Here is an 11,022-nt window from a genome sequence, read left to right as displayed (position 1 = left end):
CGTCCCTTCCAAGACCCCTTGTTCATTTCCCAGTTAGGAGTCTCTCATGGTTTGTCACCCTCTCTGATGTTTCCCACTCATTTTCTCTCCTTTCCCCTTTATTCCCTTTCAATATTTTTTATATTCCCCAAATGAATGAGACCTTATAATGTTTGTCCTTCTCCGATTGACTTACTTCACTCAGCATAATACCCTCCAATTCCATCCACGTTGAAGCAAATGGTGGGTCATTTCTAATGGCTGAGTAATATTCCGTTGTATATATAGATCACATCTTTATCCATTCATCTTTCAATGGACACCAAGGCTCCTTCCACAATTTGGCTACTGTGGACATTGCTGCTGTAAACATTGGGGTGCAGGTGTCCTGATGTTTCAGTGCATCTGTATCTTTGGGATAAATCCCCAGCAGTGCAATTGCTGGGTCGTAGGGCAGTTCTATTTTTAACTCTTTGAGGAACTTCCACACAGTTTTCCAGAGTGGCTGTACCAGTTCACATTCCCACCAACAGTGCAAGAGTGTTCCCCTTTCTCCACATCCTCTCCAACAATTGTTTCCTGTCTTGTTCATTTTCATCATTCTAACTGGTGTGAGGTGGTATCTCATTGTGGTTTTTTTTTTTTTAAAGATTTTATGTATTCATGAGACAGAGAGAGAGAGAGAGAGAGAGAGAGAGAGGCAGAGACACAGGCAGAGGGAGAAGCAGGCTCCATGCAGGGAACCTGACGTGGGACTCGATGCCCGGTCTCCAGGATCACCTCCTGGGCTGAAGGCGGGGCTAAACCGCTGAGCCACCCAGGGTGCCCCTCATTGTGGTTTTGATTTGTCTTTCCCTGATGGCAAGTGATGCGGAGCATTTTCTCATCACGTCACGTATTTTCAAACTTCATCCATGTTGCACATATATCAGTACTTCCTTTATTGCAAAACAATACTCCACTACCATACTAAATTTTAACTATCCATTCATTGACCAATTCACATTTGGGTTATATCCTCTTCTTGGCCATTGTGAATATTGCCGCTGTCCGCTGTCAATAGTTATGTACAAGTTTTTATGCATATGTCTCTGTCATTTTTCTTTGCTATAATTTATCTGGAATTGCTGGTCATTGCAATTCTGTATTTAACCTTTTAGGAAAAGCCAGGCTTCCCAAGTGGCTATACCATTTCACAATCCCACCAGCAGTCTATGAGGGGGGGTTCCAGTTTCTCCACATCTTCATTAACACTTGTTTTATGTCTTTTTCTTTTATTTAAAGTAGACTCCATGCCCAACATGGGGCTTGAACTCATAACCCCAAGACCAAGAGTCACATGTTCTACCAACTGAGCCAGCCAGTTGTCCCTGTCTTTTTTCACTATAGCAATTTAGTGGATGAGAAGCGGTATCTCACTGTGGCTTTAATTTGTGTTTTCCTGATGCCTAATGATACTGAGCATCTTTTCATGTGCTTGTTGGCAATTTGTATATATTCTTGGGGGGGGGGGATGACTATTCAGAAGCATTGCCTATTTAAATTCCCTCAGCCTGAAGTTTGACTCACTCTCCTATCCTCAATCAGATCTCTGCTCAAAGATTACATATTCAAATATGTCTTCCCTCACTGGTCTATTTAAAATATCAACCTCTCTCTGTCTCTCAAAAAAAAAGAAAAAAAAAAAAGAAAACAACAAGAATAGATGTGTCAAAGATCAAATGATCTAACGTGTGTAATGAAATCCCAGAAGGAAAGGAAACTGAAGATGGAGAAGACAACATATTTCAAGAGATAATGAAACCACACCATGGGTATATCTCCAAATCACTATATTGATCAGAATAAGCCACATATACATTATCAACTCTATCATTCCATTTCTATAACCTCCAAGAACAAATGAAGCTAATTTATGATGATCAAAGATCAGAAATCGGGATCCCTGGGTGGCGCAGCGGTTTGGCGCCTGCCTTTGGCCCAGGGCGCGATCCTGGAGACCCGGGATCGAATCCCACGTCGGGCTCCCGGTGCATGGAGCCTGCTTCTCCCTCTGCCTGTGTCTCTGCCTCTCTCTCTCTCTCTGTGACTATCATAAATAAATAAAAATTAAAAAAAAAATATCAGAAATCATTGTATCACAAAGATGCAAGGAAGAGAGAAAACGAGCAAAATGAATTTTCTTTGGTGATAAAAAAAAAATCCTATCTTGTTTCCTGTGGGTTTCCAAGGGTATATAGAATTGTTGAACTGAACTGAACACTAAGGATATGTGTGTGATTTTTCAGTTAAAAAAATTGTAAGCAGGAAAAATAAATTTATAGAATGAAAAAAACAAAACAATAATATCACCTCTCTCATCAAGCTTTAATCTTATGGCTTGAGGCAATAACAGAAAAGAAAATAAAAGCTTTCTGTCTACTTTTGGAGTTTTCCACAAGGTACTCAGCAGGTTTATTTCACCTTGACAAAGTAAATGCTATATAATTAATACCTAATACAAATCCATTTGAATAAACATAAGAGATACAGAGTTTAAACAGATTGGTTAAATTGACTTTAATTTTCAGTGAGATTTTATTTCATGATTCATTGATGACAATTTCTTAGAACAAGGTTTAATATGTTTATCTTATACATTTACTTTATACCCTGTACATGTACCTACTGTCATTTGAGATTAAGGTATCCATCTATTATTCTCTGACAGGAAATCAATATTCTGTATGATCTAAACCCATTTTTTAGAACACAAAATTAAACATACTAGGAAAATCAACCTGATATTTTGTCCTTTACTGGATGTACAGTCCTTATACATTTAAGATAGTTACTGATCTGAGTTTAAATTATTTTTCTATCCTCCTTATTCTATACTTTTTATGTTCTTTTAGCTATTTAAATGGTGCCTGGGTGGCTCGGTTGTTTAAGCTGCCTGACTCTTGATTTCAGCTCAGATCATGATCTCAGGGTCATGGGATCAAGCCCTGCATTGGGCTCGATACTCAGGGTGCAATCTGCTTGAGCATCTCTCTCTCTCCCTTCCCCTTTGCCCCTGCCTCCACTTGTACATGCTCTCTTTTACTCTAAATAAGTAAAACATTTATATAAAAACTATTTCTTTACCCCAACTCCTCCCAAAGGATTCTTCTCTGATCTCCATGAGGAAAAGGTCAGTCTGGTTTCCTTACATCAACATCTATCTGTACAGTTACGACCAATGAAAATTCTACTCTGCTACCAGTATTGGAACCAGTAGCAAACATTGGATGGCAATTCTCCCATAGTGATAAAAAAAAAGTAACCTAGAATTTCTACAACTTTAAATTTCGTCTATCGCTCAAGTATAAAGTAAGAAAAAATCTGGAAGAAAACACTAATTTTAACAGAGGAGATGCTTTTTACTTTTTGTGTTGTATACCTCTAAATGAATCTTCTTCTTAAAAAAAAATGTTTTTATTTATCCATTCATGAGACACACACACACACACAGAGAGAGAGAGAGAGAGAGAGGGGCACAGAGACACAGGCAGAGGGAGAAGCAGGCTCCATACAGGGAGCCTGACGTGGGACTCGATGCCCGGTCTCCAGGATCACACCCTGGGCTGAAGTCGGAGCTAAACCACTGAGCCACCCAGGCTGCTCTAAATCTTCTAAAATTGGTATGTTACATTAGTAAAATTAATGGAAAAATAATGTATTAAAAATGTTATCTATTTTTAAAAAGATTTTATTTATTTATTCATGAAAGACACAGAGAGAGAGAGGCAGAGGCATAGGCAGACGGAGAAGCAGGCTCCATGCAGGGAGCCTGATGTGGGATTGATCCCAGGACTCCAGGATCATGACCTGAGCTGAAGGCAGATGCTTAACCAGTGAGCCACCCCAGCGTCCCTTAAAAATGTTGTCTAAAATATATCATTAACACTCATGACATGAATTTAATGTTACCGGGGGGCAACTGATTCACATACGATTACTAAAACACCAGAATGTGATCTTGAATTTCTCTCTCTCTCTTTTTTAAAGATTTTATTTATTTACTCATGAGACACACACACACAGAGAGGCAGAGACACAGGCAGAGGGAGAAGCAGGCTCCTTGCAGGGAGCCCAGTGCGGCACTCAAACCCAAGACCCCAGGATCACAACCTGAGTTGGCAGGCACTCAACCACTGCACCACCCAGGTGTCCCAGACCTTGAATTCCCATGTCAACAATAGACCACTATATTACAATTTGGGGGGAGCTATATTCTGGGTACCTCCAAGATGTTTGCAGAAAAAGGTCAGAATTTGTTTCCAAGCATCTTCCTGGGCCTTAGAATGAGCCCTTGGCTCCCCACCCCAGATTACAGGTTTGTTCAGTAATTTCTGAATGGAAGCTGGGCAAAAAGGAAAGTAAGGAGGCTCGATATAATGCCCAGTCCCAGGATAAGAGATGATCTGAGGTTTTTCCTTTCCATGGGCCTGTAACCGCTCAGAGGCTATTTGGGCATATAACTCACTTCTCCAGTTATGGTCATCCTGACCAACAATGAAGAGGATGGGCCCCTGGGCCTTCTCCATTGGAATCATGCTGGGGTTCTCATGCCCTCCTACGACATCATTCCGTATATCCACAATGTCCAGGATGCCTGAAAAAGCTACCTTGATCCTCCTCAAATCATGGCCCAATGGTGGGATGAAAGTCTGCTTGTAGCGTATGCCTTTGTTTCCACTGAACCCTGATCCATTGATGGAAACTGTGGCTGAGATGTTCTTCAAAAATGAGGCCATGGAAAGACAAATATCAGCCCCTAAAGAAATGCCCAGGAGCCCAATGCCTGGGCCCTTTACCTGGAAGAAAAGAAGAGAGAAGAGTCAAGAATGGATTTCACTGAAAAATATTCTAGTGATGGCAGTATTTTTCATCAACATCAATTCACCTAAAAAGTGTTGATACTTTAAGTCTGAGTTAATCTGAGGGCAGAGGAAAAATGGGGGCTGAGAAGTAGCTGTCCCTTTAGAGGTTGACAGGAAAAAAAAAAAAAAAGTATTCCTGGTTGGCTCAGTTGGTAGAATATATGACACTTAATCTTAGGATTGTGAATTTGAGCCCCACACTGGGCATAGAGATTTTTTTTTAAAAGATTTTGTTTATTTATTCATGAGAGACACTCAGAGCGGCAGAGACACAGGCAGAGGGAGAAGCAGGCTCCATGCAGGGAGCCCGACGTGGGACTCGATCCCAGGACTCCAGGATCACGCCCTGGGCTGAAGGCGGCGCTAAACTGCTGACCCACCCCTGGGCTGCCCTAGATATTACTTTAAAAAAAGAAAAAAGGTATTACCTATTTAAAAAATGTAACTAGAGACACTAACTTTAATTTGTGAATTGGCCACAAGAGTTTCGAACTCAGCTGACAGGAGTTTCTTCCCACATAAAAAATAACTGGGTGAACACAGGGCAAATGAATTGTAAACTCGTTGGCAAGTCTGGGTATTGATTACATATGCTCCAGAGTATCATTCACTAGAGAATGCTGAGTAGTGGAGCCTGTCAAATTCATGTCCTCATTCAGGGGGCCATGATCAAAGTCTCAATGTGCCAAGGTATCTAACTGTGTGGAACCAAGTTCTGTTCTAAGTGAATGATTCATCAAACCCCATCTAAATACACTGGCAGGGATCCCTGGGTGGCGCAGCGGTTTAGCGCCTGCCCTTGGTCCAGGGCGCGATCCTGGAGACCCGGGATCGAATCCTACTTTGGGCTCCCTGCATGGAGCCTGCTTCTCCCTCTGCCTATGTCTCTGCCTCTCTCTCTGTGTGTGTGTGACTATCATAAATAAATTTTAAAAAATTAAAAAAAATACACTGGCAGATGATTAACTTTATGGAAACAAAGTAAGACTTCAGAGTCAAATTATATAGTTCTTGGCTTCTGAAATGCGTGGGCAAGTTCTTATCAAAATCAGAAAATTGAAGATTAAAAAATCAAAGTAAAAAGAGTCTGCAGAGAGAAGTAAACAACAAAACTAAAAGACAACCTAAGGAATGGGAGAAGATATTTGCAAATAACATATCTGATAAAGGGTTAGTATCCAAAATTTATAAAACTCAGCACCCAGGGACTTGGGTAGGTCAAGGAGTAAGGCATCTTGATTTCAGCTCAGGTTGTGATCTCAGGATGCTGGGATCAAACTCCACATCACACTCCCCGCTCAGAAGGGAATGTGCTTGTTTGCTTGTCCCTCTCCCTCTGCTCCTCCCCCTGCTCATACTTGCCCTGGTGTCTGCTCTATCTCTCAGAAATATCTTAAAAGAAAATATGCTCAACATCACTCATCATCAGGGAATGCAAATCAAAACTACAATATTACCTCACACCCGTCAGAATGGCTAAAACCAACAACACAAGAAACAACTCTTGGCAAGGATGTGGAGAAAAAGGAACACTCATGTTCTGTTGGTGGGAATGCAAACTGTTGTAGCCACTGTGGAAAACAGTATAGAGGTTCCTCAAAAAGTTAAAAATACAATTACTTTACAATCCAGTAATCACACTACTAGGTATTTAACACCAAAAATACAAAAACAGGAATTCAAAGGAATACATGCACCTCAATGTTTATTGCAGCATTGTTTGCAATAGCCACATTATGGAAGCACCCCAAGTGTGCATCAACAGATGAAGGACAGAGATGTGGTATGTATACGCAATGGAATATTATGTAGCCATAAAAAAGAATGAAATCTTGCCATTAGCAAGATGGATAGATCTAGAGAGTAGAAGGCTAAGTGAAATAAGTTAGAGAAAAACAAATACCATGATTTCATTCATACGTGGAATTGAAGAAATAAAACAAATGAACAAAGAAAAGAAAAGAGAAATCAAGAAACAGACTCTTAACCATAGAGAACAAACTAAGCCATCTGACAGAGAAAGTGTAAATAGGCACCTAAAGCCAAGGAAGTCTCCAAAAGAAATCTCTGTGAAAGAAGAGTAGAGCAGCTTCAGGGCACCCGGCACAGGTGAGTGCAAAGTGACACCCTCTATTGATGTATTTCTAGAGAGAATGATACAATAAAGGATATCAAGAGAACCTCAGAGTGTTGAAGCATGTAGCATAGGGCTTCTTCAAAGTAGTCCAGGTCTACGCTGTCAATTTCCTTGGGGAGATCTTCAAAGTTATAATAAGCTAGAGCAAAGGTGGCAAAGCCATGACCAGCCAAAAGGCTGGCCCGATACTCCACCAGGCCCCCTCCGATTCCAAAGATATCAATGATTCCCGGGAAAGGTCCAGGTCCTAGAGAAGAGAATAATATGAAGGAAAGGCATTATACAAGAATTTGCTTTTCTTTTAGAGATCTTTCTAAATTATTTAGTGGGTTCCTATGAATCAAAAGGAAAACAACAGCTTTCTGAGTTACTATGCAAAGGGAACGTAAGTACCAAGAAAATCTACACGGTACCTTCTCATTGATGAGTCTACACTCTATATGATTCTATAAATGATCTATAAGGTTCTAAGAATCTTTAGCTACCAGGGAGAGTAACAAAGTCTTTCACTATGACGACATCAAGGGAGGAGGAATTTCATGTTTTACACAGTGCTGATTCATAGTGCTCTGTTAGGGAATTGGGACATAAAATTAAGAATCTTGAAATAAAGCTTTATGTTGTGTGGCACTGACCCTTGGCTTTGTGTGTGTCTACTGGTATTTCAGATGTCTATTTAGAGAGAAGAAAGAAAAATAGAAACCCAAAGATGGCTTCAGGAGAAAGTCAGTAGAGTCTAAAGTGTGATCTGTGGTACACAGGGACATGAAGAAGTGGACAAGAGGCCCAGTATAGCCAGGACGCTATTGAAGGGTGACATAGCAATAGCTTCCTTGATCGATAGGGCCGATGAGATCTATAGAGTAGTTATTAATAACACAATGGATCACATACCTACCCTCCAGACCCTGTTTTGGTTTTTTTTGAGTTTTTGTTGTTGTTTTATTTTTTAGTCTGCGGAATAACTGTACTCAGCTGAGATATGATAGAGATTAAATGAGATAACTTAATGTAAGCAGAACGCGTTAATGGAGCCCAACAAGTTAAAATACTCCATTTTGGTTGTCTGGCCACTGACCGAGTCCTTGCCAGCTTCTTTGTCCTAAGGGAGGGCTACACCGGCCGGCAGCAGTACCGGAAGCCGCCGGCCACGTGGGCCCCGGTCCCGCGTCCCGAACTCCTCACTCACCCGGGGGCAGGAAGAGCGCGCCGCGCACCCGGCCCGCGCGCACCGGCACCCGCCGCACCCCGGGCCGCAGGAAGTGGCGCGCGTGCAGCGCCCGGCCCAGGAGCCGCCCGGCGTCGGGCTCGTGGCCGTCCAGCACCTCCAGCTCCACGGCGAAGGGCGTCTGCACGTCCCGCTTCACGAACCGCCAGAAAGGCGTCTCGGGCTCCAGGGCCCAGAGCAGCCCCATGGGCTCGAGCCCCACGAAGCTGCCGCCCAGCGCGGGCGCGCGCGCCAGGTCCAGGAGGCCGCGGTCGTCCGCCCGGTAGCGCGCGTGGGCCCGGAAGAGCGCGCCCCTCTCGTCGCGCAGGGACGCGCGCAGCGTGACGGGCTGTCCCGGGGCCAGGCCGCGCACGGAGATGCGCACCGGCTCGTCCCAGGCGCAGCCGCCCGCGGGCTCCAGGCTCACCGTCGCCATCCCGGCTGCGCGCCGCGCCGTCTGGACCTCGGGCTGGGGAGCTGCCGTTCGCGCCCGAGCGCGGTCCAGTCCGGGCGGCGGAGCGCGCCTCGCGGGCCCGCGGGGTCAGGCGTCCCCGGGCGCAGCAGCGGCGGGAGGCGGGGCCGCGTCCGGAGGCGTCGGGGCGCTGCAGGCCGGTGGGCCTCGTTCGCGGAACGCGCCGGAGGCTGACGCCGCAGGTGGTTGTCCCAGGCCGGGCGGGGTGCGCGGGGCCTCCTGAAATCTGGGCGTGGTGCTCAGCCCGCCTCCACAAGGCACTCTCCCTCCAGCGGTTCTCATCTGTTGGAGTCAAAATTGGGTCACCTACTCGTGGTAAAACCAGACCTGAATGAGTTTAGGCAAAATTCCAAGAATTCCAGCCCCTCCCTGGAAAGGGCAACTCTGTTTTTTGTTGTTTTTAATTTTTAGCTTATTATATGTACAAAAAACACGCCAACCCTCAGCGTACAAGTCCAATGACTTTTCACAACCTGGAATATACCCACGCAACCAAGCACGCGAATCCAGAAACCTCATTACCTGCACTCCAGTAGCCACCCTCATTCCTGCTCCTGGCACCAATCCCTGTCCCCCAAGGTACTCTCCTATTCCGACAAAATGAGTGGTTTAATGGGAATGAATCCTTCGGTGCGTCTTCTTCCCTGTCTTTCTTCTTTCACTCAACATTGTGAGATTATGTGTACTGTTGGGTGTAGTTGTAGATCGTTTATTATCATTGCTAAGTGGTATTCCATTTTGTGCCAGGACAAGTGTTTGTCAGCTTTACTATCAGTGGGCATTTGATCGTTCTCAGATTGAGACTATAGTGCAGTGAACATTCAAGAACCTATCTTTTGTCCAACATAGATGTGCATTTCAGTGGGGTATATACCTGGGAGTGGAATTGCGGTATTATAGGGAATGAATATGTTCAGCCTTAGTAGATAGCAAAAGTCAACCTTTTGAGTGTGACCACAGAAGCAGTACAGGTATACAGTACAGAGATGCACAGCATTTTATTTATACATACAACAATAACTACTCCTTATCAATGTCCAAATGCTTTATATACAAAATTTAACCTGTTCACAAAACACTGGGAGGATTTTTCAAATATTGCAGAGGAGGAACTTGAGGCTTGGAGAATACTTAAGCCACTGAAGTTATCTAGTGACAGAGCCTTAACTAACTCCAAATGTGGAATTCAAAGTTGTGCAGCAGCATTCTGGTGAAGTAAAATCCGAGTTCTAGCTCTGGCCTTATTAACTAGTTCTGCAGCGTTAAGCAAGTGTTTTATTTCTCTGGGTCTCATAGTTCTTGTAGGCAACATGGTAAAAGTCTCTCATAGAGGATCAGACATGGTAGTGTATGTGAAAGTCATAGAATATGTGAAGCAGAAAAGTAATGCTTGATTTCTTTTTTTAAAAGATTTTATTTATTTATTCATGAGAGAGAGAGAAGCAGAGGGAGAAGCAGGCTCCACGCAGGGAGCCTGATGTGGGACTTGATCCAGGGACTCCAGGATCAAGCCCTGGGCTGAAGGCAGATGCTCAATCGCTGGGCCACCCAGGTGTCCCTAATGTTTGATTTCCTAACCACCAGAGACTGAGCATGTGTGTTTCATTTCTCATGGTCTCCAAGTAATTGCCACAGGTTTGCATATTAAACTAATCTGTATTACAAAAATCAAAATAAAAATTTCCTCTTTTTTAGAGAAAAAAGTACATTTATTTGAAACAGATGTAAGCAATACTGAAAAGTTTAAAATGTGAAATGATAGAATCTCTTCTCCTTCCAGTTTCTCCTTTCCCCCAAAGATAGGTGCATACATCTTGATTTTTTTCTGTATGCATGCAGTATATAAGCATATGGGTGTGTGACATACTATATCTACTGTTCTGCAATTTGCTGACCTATGTTTTCATTTTTCTGTATATACAGAAATAGAATTGATGGGTCATGTGGTAATTCTATGTTAAATCTTTTTGAGGGGCTGGCTGCCAGCTTGTTTTTCAAAGTCCCACTTGAAATCCCACAGCAGTGTATGAAAGTTCCAATTTCTCCACATTTGCCAACATTTGTTATTATCTGTTTTCTCATTATAGACATCCTAGTGGGTTATAGTCTCTTTATAGTTTTGATTTGCATTTTCTTGATCTAATGATGTTGAGTATCTTTACATGTACTCATTAACCATTGTATGTCTTTGGAGAAAGGCTATTTATTTAGATCCTTGTCCTGTTTTTTTGAATTGGTCTGTCTTTTTATTATTGAGTCAAAAGACTTGTTTATTGTGTATACATGTTCTTTATCAAAGAACATGTGATTTACAAATATCTGC

General features: G+C 43.0%; 1 protein-coding gene and 1 non-coding gene across 3 annotated transcripts; one reads left to right on the top strand and one right to left on the bottom strand.

Annotated features, from left to right (window-relative positions):
- Positions 1-1,794: 1,794 nt before the first annotated feature.
- Positions 1,795-8,678, bottom strand: ACOT4 (acyl-CoA thioesterase 4). 2 transcript variants are annotated; one of them, XM_038545224.1, is made up of 4 exons: positions 8,210-8,678; positions 7,065-7,267; positions 4,487-4,817; positions 1,795-2,068 (listed from the first exon to the last, which is right to left on the bottom strand). In XM_038545224.1, the coding sequence occupies exons 1-4, from the start codon at positions 8,661-8,663 to the stop codon at positions 1,902-1,904; spliced, it is 1,155 nt and encodes a 384-aa protein (XP_038401152.1). In that variant the 5' UTR covers positions 8,664-8,678; the 3' UTR covers positions 1,795-1,901. The 2 variants fall into 2 exon arrangements, with proteins under 2 accessions (XP_038401152.1, XP_038401151.1); XM_038545223.1 differs by lacking the exon at positions 1,795-2,068 and having other exon boundaries at positions 3,779-4,817.
- LOC119873130 lies at positions 4,870-4,938 on the top strand. The gene has a single exon (XR_005363922.1). It is a non-coding gene; the product is annotated as a small nucleolar RNA SNORD56 (small nucleolar RNA).
- Positions 8,679-11,022: the final 2,344 nt, after the last annotated feature.

This window comes from Canis lupus, chromosome 8 (assembly GCF_011100685.1).
Source record: "Canis lupus familiaris isolate Mischka breed German Shepherd chromosome 8, alternate assembly UU_Cfam_GSD_1.0, whole genome shotgun sequence".
NCBI classification, from domain to species: domain Eukaryota; kingdom Metazoa; phylum Chordata; class Mammalia; order Carnivora; family Canidae; genus Canis; species Canis lupus.
This window is presented reverse-complemented; position numbering and strand designations above follow the sequence as displayed.

Bases quoted from the DNA above. Each gene is read 5' to 3' on its own strand.
- ACOT4 (XM_038545223.1), bottom strand. From the start codon at position 8,663: ATGGCGACGGTGAGCCTGGAGCCCGCGGGCGGCTGCGCCTGGGACGAG. The intron at 7,268-8,209 runs GTGAGTGAGGAG...TCTCTTCTCTAG, and splicing joins CGCGCTCTTCCTGCCCCCGG to GACCTGGACCTTTCCCGGGA. The intron at 4,818-7,064 runs GTTCTCTTGATA...CTTTTCTTCCAG, and splicing joins ACATGCTTCAACACTCTGAG to GTAAAGGGCCCAGGCATTGG.